We start from the raw sequence: 19,184 nt of genomic DNA, 5'->3' as shown, positions 1-19,184 counted from the left end.
AAAGATGGATAAAAGAGTTAATACAGGACTGAAGGTGCTATACTTGAAAGCATGCTAGATATGGAAAACGGTAGATGAACTTGTAGCACGGTTATAGATTGGCAAGTATGACATTGTGGGCATTACTGAATCATGGCTGAAAGATGATTATAGCTGGGAGCTTAAGTCCAATGATATCCATTGTATCAAAAGGACGGGCAGGTAGGTAGAGAGAGTGGTGTGGCTCTATTGGTAGAAAATGAAATCAAAGCATGAGAAAGAGTTGACATGGGGTCAGAAGGTGTTGAATCATTGTGGGTAGATCTTAGGAACTGCAAGGGTAAAAAGACCTTGATGTGAGTTATGTAAAGACCCCAAATACTAATAAAGATATGGTCTACAAATTACAATGGGAGATGGAAAATGCATGCCAAAAGGGCAATGTTACAATAGTCATGGGAGATTTCAATATGCAGGTGAATTGGCAAAATCAGATAGGTTCTAGATTCCAAGAGGGGGACTTGTAGAATGCCTACAAGTTCGATTTTTAGAGTAGCTTGTGGTTGAGCACACGAGGGGATCAGTTATTCTGGACTGCATGTTGTGCAATGAACTGGAATTGATTAGAAAGCATAACCCTTGGGGATAAGTGATCAAAAAAATGATTGAATTCACCCTGCAATTAGAGAAGGAGAAGCTAAAGTCGGATGTATCAGTATTACAGTGGAGTAAAGGGAATTACAGAGGCACGAGAGAGGAGCAGGCCAAAACTGATTGGAAAAGAACACTGGTAGTGATGATGGCAGAGCAGTAATGGCTAGAATTTCTGGAAGCAATTCTGGAGTCACAGGATGTGACTGTGGAGTGTGCTGTGAATACACTGTACGCCAACATCAGTGAACTTGAGACCAGGTATCCGGAGGCTTTGCTCATTACAGCCGGGGACTTTAACCAGGCCAACCTCAGAAAAGCACTGCCAAAGTTATACCAACATGTCTCCTGCTCCACTGGAGGAGCAAATATACTTGACCACTGCTACACAGCAGTCAAGGATACCTACCATTCCGTCCAACGACCTCACTTCAGAAAATCGGACCATCAGGTCGTACTCCTTCTCCCGGCTTACAAACAGAAACTGAAGCGGGAGGTCACGGTGTCAAAAGTGGTGTCGCGTTGGACAGAGAAAAAAGATGAGGTCCTCCGTGACTGCTTTGAATCAGTGGACTGGTTAGTATTCAAGGACTCGGCAGCTAACCTCGATGAGTATGCCTCAGCTGTCATGGACTTTATCCGGAAATGCACAGAGGACTGTGTGTCTCGCAAGACGACCCGGGTATTCCCTACCCAGAAGCCTTGGATGAATTATGAGGTCCAGTCTCTTTTGAAGGCTAGAGATGCGGCTTTTAGGTCCGGGGATACCAGTCGCTACACGGAATCCAGGTGTGCACTCAGGAAAGCCGTTAAGGGCACCAAGAGGCAATATCGAGCCAAGTTGGAAGCCCAGCCTAACCAGAGGGATGCCAGTAGACTACGGCAGGGTCTAAATGAGATCACTGGGCGCGAAGGAAAGGCTGGGAATATCAATAACTGTAGCGCTTCTCTTCCTGACGAGCTTAACATATTCTATGCAAAATTCGAACAGAAGAGGATCATCCTGCCCCCTCTGAATGAACCGGACCTGGTGGCATCGAGATTCATCGTCACCAAGGAAGATGTTAAAAGAGCCTTTCTGAAGATAAATCCAAGGAAGGCGACGGGCCCAGATGGCGTCCCGGGATGGGTTCTCCGGGCCTGTGCAAGTGAGCTAGCTGGAGTGTTTGCTGACATCTTCAACTGCTCCCTGCTTCAGTCTAAGATCCCCTCATGTTTTAAGAAGGCAACGATAATCCTGGTGCCGAAAAAAAGCAAGGTGGCATGCCTGAATGACTATTGACCTGTGGCTCTGACATCAATTGCTATGAAGTGCTTCGAGCGATTGGTTATGGCACACATCAACCATAACCTACCAGTCAACCTCGACACTTTGCAATTCACCTACCAGAGCAACAGGTCAATGGCAGATGCCATCTCTCTGGCACTACATTCCTCCTTAGAACACCTGGAGAATAAGATTCATATGTAAGGCTCCTTTTCATTGACTACAGCTCTACCTTAAATACCATCATTCCAAATAAACTGATTCCTAAGCTCTGGAACCTGGGTCATAGCACTCAGATCTGCAGCTGGATCTTCAACTTCCTCACAGACAGGACCCAGGCTGTAAAAATAGGGGACAAGCTCTCCTCTACAATCACTTTGAGTACCGGTGCCCCACAAGGCTGTGTACTCAGCCCCTCAGCCCCCTGCTGTACTCACTGTACACCCATGATTATGTAGCCAAGTTTCTATCAAACTCAATATGTAAATTTGCTGATGACACCACAATTGTCAGCCGTATCTTGGGTAATGATGAGTCTGAGTACAGAGAGGAAGTTAAGAACCTGGTGGCATGGTGCGAAGACAATAACCTATCCCTCAATGTCAGCAAGACAAAGGAATTGGTTGTTGACTTCAGAAGGAGTAGCAGACCATCTACATCGGTGGTGCGCAGGTGGAACAGGTCAAAAGCTTTAAGTTCCTCAGGGTGAATATCACAAATGACCTGAATTGGTCTAACCAAGTAGAGTCCACTGCCAAGAAGGCCCACCAGTGCCTTTACTTCCTGAGAAAGCTGAAGAAATTTGGCCTGTTCCCTAAAACCCTCACTAATTTTTATAGATGCACCATAGAAAGCATTCTTCTAGGGTGCATCACAAACTGGTATGGAAGTTGTCCTGTCCAAGACCAGAAGAAGCTGCCGAAGATTGTGAACATAGCCCAGCACATCACACAAACCAAGCTTCCATCATTGGACTCACTTTACACAACCCACCCAGCCAACACACTTTTTGTTCCTCTTCCCTCCGGGAGAAGGTTCAAGAGCTTGAAGATTCATACAGCCAGATTTGGGCTGTACCTTCCAAATATACAGACCTGACTTGCACTACCTTACTTTCCCTTTTCTATTTTCTAATTATGATTTATAATTTAAATTTTTATTATATTTACTTTGATTTGTACTTCAGGGAGCACGAAGCACAGAATCAAATATCGCTGTAATGATTTACGCTCTAGTATCAATTGTTTGGTGACAATAAAGTAAAGTAAATGTAAACATCCCAAAAAGGAAGAAGTATTCTAAGGGAAAGATGACATAACCATGGCTGACAAGAGAACTCAAAGCCAACATAAAAGCCAAAGAGAGGGCATATAATGGAGCAAAAATTAGTGGGATGTTAGAGAATTGGAACGCTTTTTTTAAAAAACAGAGGGTAACTTAACAAGTCATTAAGAAGAAAAGGATGGAATACAAAAGAAAGCTAGCCAATAACATTAAAGAGGACACCAAAGCTTTCTTTAGATACATAAAGTGAAGAAGAGGGGTGAGAGTGGATATCAGACCACTGGAAAATCAAGCTGTTGAGGTAGTAACATAGAAAACTTACAGCACAATACAGGCCCTTTGGCCCACAAAGCTGTGCCGAACATGTCCCAACCTTAGAAATTACTAGGCTTACCCTTAGCCCTCCATTGCCAGAAGCCCATTCCACACACTCACCACTCTCATAGTAAAAAAAAAAATTACCCCTGACATCTCCTATGTACCTACTCCCCAGCACCTTAAACCTGTGTCCTCTTGTGGCAACCATTTCAGCCCTGGGAAAAAGCCTCTGACTAGCAATGGGGGAAAAGGAAATGGATGAACTGAATAAGTATTTTTCATCAGACTTCACTGTGGAAGACAGGAGCGGTATGCTGGAAGTTCAAGAGTTTCATGTGTCAGAAGTTTTTGATGTTGCCATTACTAGGGAGAATGTTCTTGGGGAAGCTGAAAGATCTAAAGGGAAATGCCTCATATGGACCAAATGGTCTACACCCTAGGGTTCTGAAAGAGGTGACTGAAGTGATTGTGGAGACATTAGTAATGATCTTTCAAGAATCATTAGATTCTGGAACGTTCCAGAGATTGGAAAATTGCAAATGTCACTCCACTCTTGAAGAGAGGGGAGAGAGGTAGAAGAAAGGGAACTATAGGCTAGTTAGTCTGACCTCAGTCATTGGGTAGATGTTGGAGTCGATTGTTAAGGATGTGGTTTCAGGGTACTTGGAGGCACATGATAAACAACAAATTTATTGAGATTCTTTGAAGAAATGACAAGCAGGATAGGCAAAGGAGAATTAATTGAGGTTGTGAACCTGGATTCCTGGATTTTCAGAAGGCCTTTGACAAGGAGCCGCACATGAGGATGCTAAACAAGTTAAGAGCCTACGGTATGTCAGGAAAATATACTAGCATGGATAAAGCAGCAGCTGATTGGCAGGAGGCATAGAGTGGGAATAAAGGGATCCTTTTCTGGTTGGTTGATGCTGACTGGTGGTGTTCCACAAAGGCCTGGGTTGGGGCAGATACTTCTTACATTATATGTCAATGACTTGCATAAAAGAATTGATGGCTTTGTGGCAAAGTTTGCAGATGATACGAAGATAGGTGGAGGGGCAGGTAGTTTTAATAAAGCAGGGAGGCTAAAGGAGGATATAGACAGATTAAGAGAATGGGCAAAAAGGTGGCAAATGGAATACAGGGTTGGGAAGAGATTGGTAGAAGAAATGAAAGCATAGACTATTTTCTAAATGGAGAGAAAATTTAAAAATCTGATATGCAAGGGGGCTTTGGAGACATAAGTGAGTAACAGTCAGGAGAGGGAAGGGCAAGAGTCAGATACTAGAGAGTACCCCGTGGCTGTCCCCCTTAACAATAACTTCTCTTGTTTGCGTACTGTTGGGAGTGACGACCTACCTGGGGAAGCAACAGTGGCCACGCCTCTGGCATAGAGTCTGGGCTTGTGGCTCAGAAGGGTAGGGAAAGGAAGAGGGTGCCAGCAGTGACAGGAGACTCTCTAATTAGGGGGTCAGACAGGCAATTCTGTGGACGCAAGCAAAGAAACACGAATGGTAGTTTGCCTCCCACCTGCCAGGATCTGGGATATTTCTGATCGCGTCCACGATATCCTGAAGTGGGAAGAGGTGGTGATACATATAGGTACCAACAACATAGGTAAGAAAGGGAAGAGGGTCCTGAAAACAGACCACAGGGAATTAGAAAGGAAGTCGAGAAGCAGGACCTCAAAGGTAGTAATCTCGGGATTATTGCCTGTACCACGCGACAGTAAATATAAGAATAGAGTAAGGTGGAGGATAAAGTAAGTACATGTTCAGCACAGCAGTGTGGGCCGAAGGGCCTGTATTGTGCTGTAGGCTTTCTATGCTTCTATAAAAGCAAGGCTGTAATGTCAAGGCTTTTTAAGGCATTGGTGAGGCCTGATGGAGTATTGTGAGCAGTTTTGAGCACCTTATCTTACAAAGGATGTGCTGACATTGGAGAGGGTTCAAAGGAGGTTCATGATAATACCTCCAAGATTGAGCATTGTGTCATATGAAGAGCATTTGATGGCTCTGGACCTGTACTCACTGGAATTCAGAAAAATAATGGGTGATCTCATTGAAACCTATTGAATGTTGAAAGGCCTTGATAGAGTGGATGTGGAGAGGATGTTTCCTATTTTGGGGAGTTTAAGACTAGAGGACACAGCTGCAGAATAGGGATACTGGGAGAAGACAGGAGATTGGGGCTGAGAAGGAAAATGGATCAGCTGTGATGAAACGATGGAACAGAGTCAATGGGTCAAATGACCTAATTCTGCTCCCATATCTTATGGCCCAGAGGTATGTTGCCTCCCAAGCCAAAAGATCTTGGATGAAGTCCTCAGCGTTCTTTTGGCAGGAGTGTGAGCAGCCAAAGGTCGTGGTCCATGTAGGCACCAATGACATGGTTAGGAAGAGTGACAATGATCTGCAAAGTGAGTTCAAGGAGTTAGGTGCCAGGACCTGCAAGGTTGTGATCTCAGGAATGCTACTTGTCCCACCTGCTAGTAAGGCCAGAAACTGTTCAACACATAACTAAGGAATTGGTGCAGGTGTAGGGCATCAGATTTTGGATTATAGGGCACACTTTCATGGAACATGGGACAGGGGAGAAAGTTTGTACTTGAACCGGAGAGGACAAATATCCTCACCAAAAGGCTTGCTGGTGCTGCATGGGGGGGGCAGAGGGGGGGGGGGCACAGAGTAGGTTTAAACTAGAGTTGCAGGAGTATGGGAACCAGAGTGTCAGAATAGAAAGTGGAGAGGTTGTGTAGACAAAAGTTAAGACCTCAGACAAAGTCAGGAATCAAAAGTTTGAGCATGGTGAGACTAATGTTCTGGGCTGCATATACTTCAATACAAGAAGTGTTATAAGAAAGGCAGAAAAGCTCAGAGCATGGATCAACACATGGAGTTGTGATATTGTAACCATTAGTTGCAGGAGAGGCAGGACTGGCAGCTCAATATCCCAGGGTTCTGTTGTTTTAATTGACAACAAGACAGAATGAGGGGGATGAAAAGGAGGAGGGGTGATGTTATTACTCATGGAAAATATCACGGCAGTGCTCAGCCCGGACAGACTGGTGAACTTGTCTAGTGAGGAATAAGAAAGGTATGATCATGTTAATGGAGCTATATTACAGCCCCAGAATCCTAGGGATTTTGAGGAACAAATTTGTAAAGAGGTCACAGACTTTTGCAAGAAACAAAGCTTGTTATAGTAGGTGATTGTAAATTTCCACATATTGTCTGGGACTCCCATACTGTCAGCGGACTAGATAGGATAGAATTTGTCAAATGTGTTCAGGAAAGTTTCTTCAATCAGTATGTAGAAGTCCCAATGACAGTGTGCAATACTTGATTTCCTATTAGGGAATGAGGCAAGGCAGATGAAAGAAGTTTGTGTAGGGAAACACATTGTATCCAGTGATCCTATTGCCACTAGTTTCAAAGTAAACATGGAAAAGGATAGATCTGTTTCACTGGTTGAGATTCTAAATTGGAGAAAGGTCAATTTTGATGGTATCGGAAATGATCTGGCAAGTGTAGATTGGGAAAGGCTATTTTCTGACAAAGGTGCACTTTGTAAGCAGGAAGCCTTCAAAAGTGAAATTTCAAGAGTACAAAGCTTGTACGTGCCTGTCTGAATAAAGGGAAAAATAACAAGCATAGGAAACCTTGCTTTTCAAGAGATATTGAGGTTTTGGTTAAGTAAAAAAGGAGGTGCATGGCAGGTAGAGACAAGTGAGGTGCTTATGGAGTATAAGAACTGCAAGGGAACGCTTAAAGAAATGAGGACTAAAAGGTGGCACAGGCTGTCCTCACAGACAAGGTGAAGGAGAATCCTTGGTGATTCTACAGATAAGTTAAGTATTGCAAGAGTCAAAATTGGTCCACTGGAAGATCAAATGGTAATCCTTGCATGGAACCTAAAGAGATAGGGGAGATCTTAAATGGATATTTTGCATCTGTATTTACTTGGGAGATGGATATAAGGCCATAGAAGTGAGCTAAAGCAGTAGAAATCAAGGGCCCAACAGAATACAGAGGAGCAACACACAAAAAATGCAGGAGGAACTCAGCAGGCCAGGCAGCATCTAAGGGGAAAAAGTGCAGTTGATGTATTGGGCCAAGACCCATCGGTAGGACTGGAGAGGAAAAAAAAGGTGAGTAGATTTACAAGTTTAGGGGAGGGGAGAGAGAAGTACAAGGTGATAGGTTTCACCCTCCCAGTTTCACCTATCAAGTACTGCGCTCCCTTTCATTGGGACTTCTATGTACCGATAAAGGAAAGTTTTCTGAACACATTTGACAGACTCTATCCTATCTAGTCCCTTTACAGTTTTGGAGTCCCAGTCCATACATGGAATGTTGGAATCACCTACTATAACAAGCATATGTTTCTTGCAACAGTCTGCGATCTCTCTGCAAATTCAGACTGTTGGATGGTCTGTAATGTAGCCCCGTTAACATGGTTATACCTTTCTTATTTCTCAGTTCCACCCACAATACTTCACTAGACTAGTTCTCTAGTCTGCCCTGACTGAGTTATCCCGTGACATTTGCTTGGATGTGGAGGATGTGAGTGAGGTTCTAATTGAGTACTTTACATCAGTATTTACCAAGGAGAAGGGAGTATAAGATAGGGAGATCAGTGCCAAGTGTGAAAACATTAAGTGCATTAAATGTTAAGTGTTAACAATGAGAGACAACACCCTTAACAATGACGATGAGCAGAAGGATCTTTGGGTCCAGGTTCATAGCTCGCTGAAAGTGGCTACATATATTGATAGGGTGTTTAAGGCGGCAGATGACATGCTTGCCTTTGTTAGTCAAGGCAATGAGTTCAAAAGTCAAAAAGTTTTGTTGTAGCTTTATAAAACTCTAGTTAGACTGTATGTGGAGTATTGCATACAGTTGTGGTTGCCTCATTACAGGAAGGATGTCGAGGCTTTGGAGAGGTTCAGAAGAGGTTTACCAGGATGCTGTCTGGATTAGAGGACATGAGCTATAACAAGAGGTTGGACAAACTTGGGCTGTTTTCTCTGGAGTGGCAGGGTCTAAGGTGAAATCTGTTAATAAGGTTATGAGAGATATACATATCGGAGATGGGTAGGATTGTTTCCCAGCATTGAAATGTCTAACACCAGAGGGCATGCATTTAAAGTGAGTTGGGGCAAGTTCAAAGGAGATGAGAGGGGCAATTTTTCTTTTACACGGTGGTGTTTGCCTGGGGTGGTGGTAGTGGCAGATGAGGGATTTTTACAAGACGTTTTTAGATAGGCACATGAATATGAGGGGAATGGAAGGTCATGAACATTGTATAGACAGAAGGGATTAATTTAGTTGGCCATTTGATTTCTAATTTAATTGGTCAGACAACATTGTGATCTGATCCAAAGGCCTGTTCCTGTGCGGTTCTGCTTCCGTATTCTACACAAGGATAAGATTAGTCTTTAAGTTCAGGTATTGAATTAAGGGAAGGCTTAGCTTGGTAGTGTGAGAGAGAACCTGGTGACAGCTGATTGGAAGTGGATGCTTGTGGGTAAAACAATGTCTGACAGGTGGGAGTCTTTTTATAAAGTATTAATATAAGCTCATGGATGCCCAGCATCTGCAGATTTTCTGTTGTTTATGGATAGTTTGTACAGTTAAGGGGAACGAAGGGTCAGTCCTGACGAAGGGTCTCAGCCCAAAACGTCGACAGTGCTTCTCCTTATAGATGCTGCCTGGCCTGCTGTGTTCCACCAGCATTTTGTGTGTGTTGCTGTTTGAATTTCCAGCATCTGCAGATTTCCTCATGTTTGCAACTGTCAATTAACTGCTTTCAGCAAACAAATCCTTTTTGCCTACCCTACATCCAAACCTCTCCATTCTCTGCATACTTGTGTGCCTATCCTCTTAAATATGTAGAGTTATAAAGCACTACAGCAGAGAAATGGGCCCCTCCACCCATCTTGTTGGTGTCAAACTGTTCTGCCCAGTCCCGTCAACCCACACCTGGACTGCAGCCCTCCCCACTCCTTCCATCCACTTACTTATCCAAACTTCTCTTAAATGCTGCAATCAAACCCACATCTGCCACTTGTGTTGGCAGCTTATTCTGAGTGAAGAAGTTTCTCCCCATGTTCCCCTTAAACATTTTCCCTTTTACCCTTAAACTGTGACCTCCAGTTCTCATCTCAAGAGTCTGCTTGCATTTGCCCTGTCTATATGCCTTGTAATCGTGCATTCCTCTATCAACTCTCCTCTCATTCTCCTATGCTGCAGGAATTAAGTCTTAACATATTCAACATTTAGCTCAGGTCCTCAAGTCTAGGTAACATCCTTGTAAATTTTCTCTGTACTCCATTAATCCTATTGCACAAAATACTCCAAATTTAGCCTTGCAACATCTTATCAAATTTCAAGACAACATCCCATCTTCTGTACTCAATACTCTTTATCAAGTCTGCCTCCACCTCCACCCCAGCAGTGTGCTCCAGGCAAGCACACCACTCTCTGTGTCCATGCATCTCCTTTGAACTTGCACCCTGTCAGCCTACATGCAGGACGTCTACTATCACCCAGGGAGAAAGGTGCCGCAGCCTATTCTATCTTTGTTTCTTAGGATCTTTTGAGTTTTTCTCAGGTCTCCCCTCAGCCATCGCCAGTCCATAGAAAACAAGCCAAGTTCTCCTACATCTCTTTACAGCACATGCCCTCCAATCCATGCAGTATCCTGATACAATTCTTCTACACCCTCTCCAAAGACTTCATCAGTCCAAGTCTGATGAAAGATAAAGTCTTCATCTTTCCAATAACGTGGCAACAAGAACTGAGTTCAATACTACAGATAAACCCAACCCAGAGATTTATAAAGATGCAAGCTAACTTGCTATCCATTGAACTCAAATGTTTCAACTAATGAAGGCAAATATGCCTTCATTAACGACCTACCAACTTGTGCAGCCACTGATGCAGTCCAAGCTATGGACTTGAAATTCTCGATCCTTCTGTACATCAATGCTGTTGAGAGTCATGCCATTAATCACGTGCAGACCCTTCACATTTGATTTCCTGAAGAGCAACATCTCACAGATTCCTGCTTTGAACACAATACTGTGATTTCTCTGCCCAAATCTACAACTGATCTATATCCCACTGATCTCTTGGAATCCTTCTAAGCTATTCACAATGCCACCAACCACTAATGCTACCCTCTGTGGACAAGTCAATTCTGAATTTAAATGGCCAAGCCGCCATGGATTCCATGCATCTCAATATTCTGGATGGCCCTCTCAATAAGGATCTTGTCAAATGCAAATAGTCATGGAAGTGTGTGTCTCGAAACATGTATATGAATAATCTGAAGCCTATCTGTATTGAGAAGGAGGAGCTGTTAGATATCATAGAGCACGTAATGGGCAATCAGTCCCCAGGGCCATATGAGAGATACATGCAAGTTCCTGTGGGATGCAAAGGAGGCGATTACTCAGAGATTTTGCATCTTCATTGACCACAGATGAGATGCCAGAAGACTAGAGAGCAGCTGGTGTTCTTTTATTTAAGATGGGCAGCAGGAGTGAGACAGATAACCACAGGCTGGTTAAAGTTACACTACACGGTTACTTGATTACACCCAGTATGATTTATGTACATTTGGAAAAACAAGGGATGTTTAGCATAGTTCTGTGCAGGGGGATCTCCTGACTTACAAGTTTTTTTTTGATGAAGGTAAAACAGTAGACATTCCTGTTTGGAGTTCAGTAATGCACTTGACAAGATTTCACCTAGTAGACTCGTCCTGAAGTTTCTGGCATATGGTGAGCTGGTTAATTAAATGGAAAAATTGGCTTGGTGGTAGGAGGGAGAGGGCAGTGGAAGATATTCTAATTGGAAGCCTGAGATGAGTGGTTTACTGCAGCAATCACTGTTGGGACCTTTGTTGTAATTGAATATACATTAACAACTTGGAAGAGAATGGAGAAGGTACAATTAATAAGTTTGTCATGACACAAATGTTGGTGGTGCAGTGGATAGGTTGGATGGAACATTGGTGATGTGCTGGAGGATAAAGTTTATCCCAACAAGTGTGTGAGGTGATATGTTTTGGTAAGTCATCGATGGGAAGAGTATACACAAATGCTGGTTTGACAAGACAGAGAGAGACTGGGTGGTCAAAGTCCATAGTTGCTGAATGTGGCGACACGGGTGGATAAAGTGGTGTACTGTAGGTGGCAATGTGGTGGTTTGTCTTCATATAAATAAGAGTTAGGATGTTATGGTGCAACGTTACAAAGCACTCATATTCGGAGTAATGTATGCCATTCACACTATAGGAAAAATGTGGTTGCATTGGAGAGATACACCAGGGTGTTGCCTGATTGAAGGACTTTAGTTATAGGGAGAGAATAAACAGGCTGTACTTGTTTCCCCTGGAATGAAGGAGGCTGAGGGTGACTGACAGAGATGGGTGAAATAAGAGGCTTTGATAGGGTCAAAAGTCAAAATCTTTTTCCTCAGAGTAGGGGTATTACAAACAATGACAAAGGTTTTAGGTGAGAAGTAGCAATAAAAGACATTTGAGGAGAAAGTATATTTTTACATACAGAGAATAACTGATATCTGGAATGTGCTATGAGAAGTGGTGGTGTTGGATATATTCACTGTTTCAGAGACATTTAGACCAACAATTAAATTGGAAAGGTAGAGAAGGAAACAGACATAATGTGATTAATGTAAATGGATGAAAAGGTTAGTATGGATTAGTTGTCTGTAGGGCCTGTTTCTGTGCTTTACAACTCTGTAATCATTTAAAGATTGCAAGTGTCACTACCCAAGTTGGTTACTGACCTGTATGCACAGTATATGACAGGAGCAGACTCTTGGCCAGCCCTTGAACTGTATTAAATTTCACCACATATTCAGTTGCAGGCTGCAAATTGCTCAAGGTGTACTCCGTCAGCAATGATGAAATGTTCACACTCTCTCCTCCACCTAAAACACACAGTTGAAAGAGGAGCAGTTAATCAGCAAAGCCACGAATGAGTGTCAGTGCTGTCAGCACCTTTATCCTCATGAGATTCACTTCACATGACACCCTCTCCCTCTCTGGAACAACCAGAAAACAGTAGCAGTGAACCCTCAGTCTCCCAGCTGTACACTGAGGCTCGTGGCTCCATCCAGAAACCCAAGGATAAAAATTTGTAACAAACCGAGCTTTGGTTTGCTCTCTCTGATGGAGACAGAGTTTCATGGTACAATCCAGGGCAATACAAATCCCTCAAACAATATCATTAAACATATTGACATGTATAACAATGAACAATCAAGGTTCATTTACATTGAGCATAATTCTTACTGCATTTCCTACGATATTAATTCAATATCTGAAACCTAGGACATGTGGAAATCATGAAAGTCTGTACTTATTAGATACAAATCCCCATGTCCTATCCACTCAAACAGAGCCAGAGAAAGATCCTCTTCTATCCTGTGATTGGAACTTAGGAGCCATTGATTACCTGAGTGGTCGGAGGCTGGATGGTAGAACATCTGATAGTAATCAAAGGAAGCATTGGGCTTGTTCCAGGAGATGGTTACCGAATCATGAGAGATATTGCTGAAAGCAATGCCCCGTGGTGGATCCAAGGCTGCAAAACAAAACCAGGTACAAAATGACGATCAGAAAATCGGAAAGGTTAGCAAACCTGAGACGCGGGAGGATTATGGAGGGATCTGAATGAAGAAAATGCCATATATGTGATCACTTAATAAAACTCTCTGGAGGGTCCAGTGGCTTGTAAGACAGTGGACGTGTGCCACCGTTTAAAAGTATGTAAGCAAAAGGTGGGTAACTATAGACCAGTTAGCCTCATGTTTGAAGTTGGGAAAATGCTCGAAGCTATCATTAAAGAAGAAATCCAGGCCCCTTATAGCATTGAGACCCAGAGGGATCTTGGGGACTATGACTAAAGTTCACTAAAATTAGCTAAGCAAGTGGATAAAGAATTTTTTTTTCAAAAAAGGCATATGGAATGTTTGCCTTCCTTGGTTAAGGTGCTGAGTATAAGAGTAAGGAAGTCTTGCTGTAGCTGCAGAAAACTTCATTCCAACTGCACTTTTAGAGTAGTGTGTGTAATTTCTGTCACACCATTATAGGATGATATTGTTGTTTAAGATGGTGCTGGTGAACCACAGCAACTTCTGGCTGGTGGCTAATAAAACAAGGATAGCAACTAAATACTTTGTTAACCATATTTTCTTCTGGCAAACAATCATTGTAAGTAATAGTCTGTAACTTCCCTTTGGACTTGGAGGCAACTTGATGAGCAGAACCGAGGTGAAGCAGTGGTCCAGTTGCCAAGAGCATGGAAGAGCATGAAAGATCAGACACAGGCCAAATCAAAGCCACACAGTTCAGACCCCAGAATGTATTGACGAGACTGAAAATGATGTGCATAGAGAGATTTACAGGCTGAATCAAGGCAACCAAATCCAGCATATCCAAGCGGCAGAACCCATTGCTTGGATGGAGATTTAAGCGCCAGGCCAGATTGAAAAGGTCAGTGTTGAAGCCTGAGGTGAGGAAAGGGCTGGTTCAGATCGTTGCTCCAAACAGCAGAAGTTTAACTTTGGACAGAGTTAAGTGCAGGATTCTTGGCTGTGTGGAGGAGCAGAGGGATCCTGGAGTCCATATCCATAGGTGTCTCAAAGTTAAGCCATGCCAGTCTATAAGATGATTAGGTTTTATGATGTGTTGGGCTACATGAGTCAGGGGATTGAATTCAAGTGTCATGAGTTAAAGTTGCAGCTCTACGAAATCCTGGTTGGACTACACACTTAGAAAATTGTGTTCCATTTTGGTCAGCTCATAATAGGAAGGATGTGGAAGCTTTGGAGAGGGTGCAGTGGATGTTGCTTGTTTTGAGGATGGGTTGAGTGAACTAGGGCTTTTCTCTTTGGAGTGAATGAGGATGAGAGGTGACTCGATAGAAACGTACAAGATGATAAGTCGCCTAGATCAAGTGGATAACCAGAGACTTTTTCCCATGTGAAAATGGCTAATAGAAGGGGCATAATTGGTTGAAAGAAAGTATAGGGAGGATGTGGAACACCCTTCCAGTGTGGTAGTAGAGCAGGCACCTTCAGGACATTTAAGAAACTCTTATGTTTGATAGATGAGTAGGAGGGAAAATTTAGATGGACCAGGTTGTAAGTTCAGCACAATGTCACGGGCCAAAGGTCCTGTACAATACTACAGTATTCTACGTTCTCAACTCGTATACAACCATCCCACGCCTTTGCACCATTCCCCACTACTTACTGTGAGCTTTAATGTTGAGAGTGACCTACACTAACACATTGTCTGTACCTGGTATGGATACTGTACCACTGTACCTGTTGCGCTGCCCACAGATGCCTCCCCAGATAACACCAATCCTCTCCTGTCATTAGTTTCGGTCACATTAACATTTTTTCTTGAACTCCCAACTATCTGCACATTCTACCCCTGGAAATTGCCCTAACTGCACTCCCCCCACCCTTCATTTTACACTTTATTGCAAGTTAAAATTAAATAGTTCAGAAGTTTTCAGATAAACTAAACAATGTGCTTGAAGCATTCTGCATGTTAGGGAGTGCCAGTCTCTGACCTCAGATGATAATGGTTTCATCTTACTAAGATGCTGCCCGATTTTTGAATGGTTCCAGAAGTCTCTGGTATAGAAACACAAGGTGGAACTGGAATGCATAAAGTAGTGCAGGGAATCTACCTGTCCTTGTATTCATGGTGGTTGTAACACTTTGTTTCATCTCCTTAACAGCCGATATTCCGATACCATATTCAGTATTGGGCGATAGATCTGCAGGTGAAACAGAGAGCACGAGAAGGGTGAAACAGAGCCACAATTTCAGCACAGAATGCCACAGCATTATAGGTAGAATAAACCAACTTTCAATTAAACAGTAGCATCTATAGAGAGAAATAATATCTCTGGTCCTTCAGAGTTGGAAATATTTATTGACAAAACACGATGAATGCACAGGATTCGCCATGTCTGGTTGGTATTGAATAAGAGACAAAGGCGGCTGACTTAAAATATTGACCAGTTCTCCTCCCATAGATGCTGGTCTGCTGAGGTTTTACAATGTTTTCCAATTTTAAGCACCTGCAGTTGATGTAATTTTCCAGAAATGAAGGGAGTGGGGGAAAAGGAAGTAGGTTAATAGGAGTCACAAATAAAAGAAAACACATGGGAGTTCAGCTGCACAAAGAGCAATCTTTCCTCATAACTTAACCTGCCTATTTCAGCTGGTAGTGTACCTGTACCTGTTCCCACGAGTTACATCCTTCTTTAAATGGGACCAATGCAATTCAGCGTCTAGCAATGATCTGCTTTGTTTTCACCAACAGGATAAACATTAACTCCACAGCAATTGACATCATTAGTGTCATTATCACAATCATTTCTACAATTAGTACTGTCACCATTCATGCCACTGTTTATGATACAATTAGCAGCAGATATGGCACCAATATCTTCAAGTGACCCAGTGACACCATCAGCAGGACTGCTATTACATGCCAGTTAACCTCATGTCATAATGAACAGTGATCTGCTTGAATCATAAGCCATTTCCCTTGCCACAGACACTGCCCGACCCAAATCCAGCCTTTCCTGCTTTTTTCACCATCAGCAATGCAACTTCTGCCCACATTGGAATCTTCACAACCACTCCATTTATTGGCGATATATCTTGCACCACCAGCACTGCAAGCACCACTAAAACCCTTGCATCAACGACTGCACCTTGGTGTATCAGCATCATTATCAAAACATGAGACTTTATCAATTGCACTGAGTGCTCTTGTCTAGCAGCTCAAGACTTCAGTCCCTATCTCTCTCCGTCCCATGCAGCACCGAAAGAGTGCTGTTGATGTGATGTGTGTCACAAGTTCTGCAACTCACCAGTCAGTGCAATCTTGCTTGTTGGCCCTTTACTTTTGACCACAGACAGTTCATGGTACTGGCCTCCTGCCAGTGTGCTGTAGACCACCCTATATTTGTCAATGTCTGCTTGACTGTTGTCCCATTCCAATTGCAGCTTACTGAAACCTTGAGCTACAACACGTAGGTTTTTAGGAGCATCAATCTCTGTGGAATAAAACACAAAACATGGTTATTTGCACAAAGGACTGAGACAGACAACGATGGACAATTGTCTTCATTCCTCCTTGTGGTGTGGCAAGGTCCAAAGTAAAGGACTCTCAGCTCCAGTTCCAAATGTGCTACCATTTAGGCAAGACATTGCCACCACACTCCCACAACCGGCCAAAGTGAAGATGCTCTGCTCTTGTCCCCAGTGGGATTTCCGCTCATCTTTTACCTATCTTGTCTTTGTTGACTTCAGTTCCTTTCTTTCAATTAAAAAAAATCATCTCTCCACCCTTCTTGCTCTACATTGCAAACCTTATCTCAATGATAACTTTTCTCTATTTCAACGAAAAGTCCATGGAATCCTCCATGAATTTCTGACCATTTTTCTTTCCACGGGTATTGTATAACCTGCTGATTACTTCCAGCAATTTCTGTTCTATTTCACATTTTCAGCATCTGCAGTTCTTTACTCATTCTTCATTCGAGCAGGGGATTAGGGCAGCCAAGAGGGATAATGAAAGCAAGATTAAAGAAAGTCCTTGTTCATTCTATACATATATCAAGAGAAATGGGATAACTAGGGACCAGGTAGGACCACACAAAGTGGAAGGGTTTGCATCGGTATTTATTAAGGAGAAGGATGTAGAAGAAAGGGAGATCAGTTTGGAGCATGCTAATCTGCAAGGCAGTTTCAGATAAAGGAGTTAGTGCTAGGTCTCTGAATAAACATTAAAATTAATAAACATTTAAAACATTAAAATAAACAGGGCATGAAGGGATACAGGGAGTAGGCAGGAGATTGGGGCCGAGAAGAAAATTGGATCAGCCATGATGAAATGGCGGGACAGACTTGATGGGCCAAATGGCCTAATTCTGCTTCTTTATCAGATATCAGATTTCTGGTGCCTTGACCAAGATTTTTATGTCCTCTTTAGCACAGGTGAGGCCCCAAAGGATTGACAAGTAACTACATTATTCTATTATTCAAGGGGGATAATTATTATTAAAGGGGGCTGATCCTGGAAATTATAGACAGGCATTTCTCACATCACTGGAAGGGATTAATAAATGCAAGAGATTCTGCAGACATTGGAAATCTTTGCAAGGGCCAAAACTGGCCTTCTGGAAGATTAGACTGGTAATCTATGTATGGAGCCAAAAGAGATGGGGGAAATATTAAATGGATTATTTTTTTTCATTTGTATTTACTCCGGAGAAGGTCATGGAGTCTATAGAAGTGAGGTAAAACAGCAGCAAGGTCAGAGACCCTATACAGGTGCGAGGTGGTGGTATTTGCTGTCTTGAAGCAAATTAGAGTGGATAAATCCCCAGCGCCTGACAAGATACTCCCTTGGGAGGCAGGAGTGGAAAATGCAGGTGCCCTGTCAGAGATACTTAAACCATCCTTAGTGACAGGTGAGGTACTGGAAAATTGGAGGACAACCAGTGCTGTTCCTCTGTTTAAGAAAGACTGCAAAACTAAACCAGGAAATTATAGGCCAATAAGTCTGTCATCAGTAGTGGGAAAGTTATTGGAAGGTATACTAAGGACCTAGATATATGAATATTTGGATAGACATGGACTAATTAGAGATGGTCAGCAGGGCTTTGTGCATGATAGGTCAACGTCTAGCCAATCTTATAGAGTTTTTCAAGGAAGTTACTAAAAAAGTGGATGAAGGATGTTGTCTACATGAACTTTATCAAGGCACTTGACAAGGTCAAGAAGGTTCAGTCGCTTGGCATTCAAAATGAGGTAGCAAAATGGATTAGACGTCGGCTTTGTGGGAGAAGCTAGAGAGTGAAAGTAGAGAGTTGCCTCTCTGACTGGAAGCCTGAGACTAGTGGTGTGGCTCAAGGATCCGTGCTGGGTTTCTTGGTGGTTGTCAGATGATCTGGGTAATGACGTGGTTAACTGGATCAGCAAATTTGCTGATCACATCAAGATTGGGGGTGTAGTGGACAGTGAGGAAGACTATCAAAGCTTGCAGTGGGATCTGGACCAGCTGGAAAAAGAGGCTGAAAATTGGCAGATGGAAATCAAAGCAAAGAACTGCGAAGAGTTAAACTTCAGTGGGACCAACCAGGGTAGGTCTCACACAATGCATGATAGGGCACTTGCCATTAGAGTGTGGTCGAACATAGGGATATGAGAATACAGGTCTATGATTTCTCAAAAGTTGCAGCACAGGTAGATAGAGCCATAAAGAAAGCTTTTGGCATTTTGGCCTTCATAGTCCAAAGTATTGAATATAGGAGATGGGATGTTATGTTGAAGCGGAGGACTAATTTGGAGTATTGTGTATAGTTTTGGTCACCTGCCTACAAGAAAGATGTAAATAAGATTGCTTGGAGCACAGAAAATTTACTAGGGTGTTGCTAGGACTGGAGGACCTGAGTTATAAGGAAAGATGGAATAGAAGACGACTTTAATCCTTGGAACATAGAAGATTGAGGGGAAATTTGATAGAGGTAAACAAAATAATGAGGGGTATAGATAGGTTAAATGCAAGAAAGGGTTTTCCACTGAGATTAGTGTGGACTAGAACTGGAGGTCATGGA

The 19,184-nt window shown here is 42.8% G+C and overlaps 1 protein-coding gene across 1 annotated transcript in view; it reads right to left on the bottom strand.

The window, feature by feature from the left end:
• tnr (tenascin R (restrictin, janusin)) overlaps positions 1-19,184 on the bottom strand; it is a 167,825-nt gene that overhangs the window by 86,305 nt on the left and 62,336 nt on the right. The window contains exons 7-10 of the mRNA XM_059983537.1: positions 16,434-16,619; positions 15,237-15,326; positions 12,987-13,115; positions 12,316-12,453 (exon numbers count right to left, since the gene is read on the bottom strand). Coding sequence (XP_059839520.1) covers positions 12,316-12,453; positions 12,987-13,115; positions 15,237-15,326; positions 16,434-16,619 — 543 coding nt within the window. The remainder of the gene's footprint in view (positions 1-12,315; positions 12,454-12,986; positions 13,116-15,236; positions 15,327-16,433; positions 16,620-19,184) is intronic.

Source organism: Hypanus sabinus, chromosome 11, assembly GCF_030144855.1.
Source record: "Hypanus sabinus isolate sHypSab1 chromosome 11, sHypSab1.hap1, whole genome shotgun sequence".
Lineage (NCBI taxonomy): Eukaryota > Metazoa > Chordata > Chondrichthyes > Myliobatiformes > Dasyatidae > Hypanus > Hypanus sabinus.
Note: the sequence above shows the minus strand (reverse complement) of the source record. Positions and strands in the feature narration are given on the sequence as shown.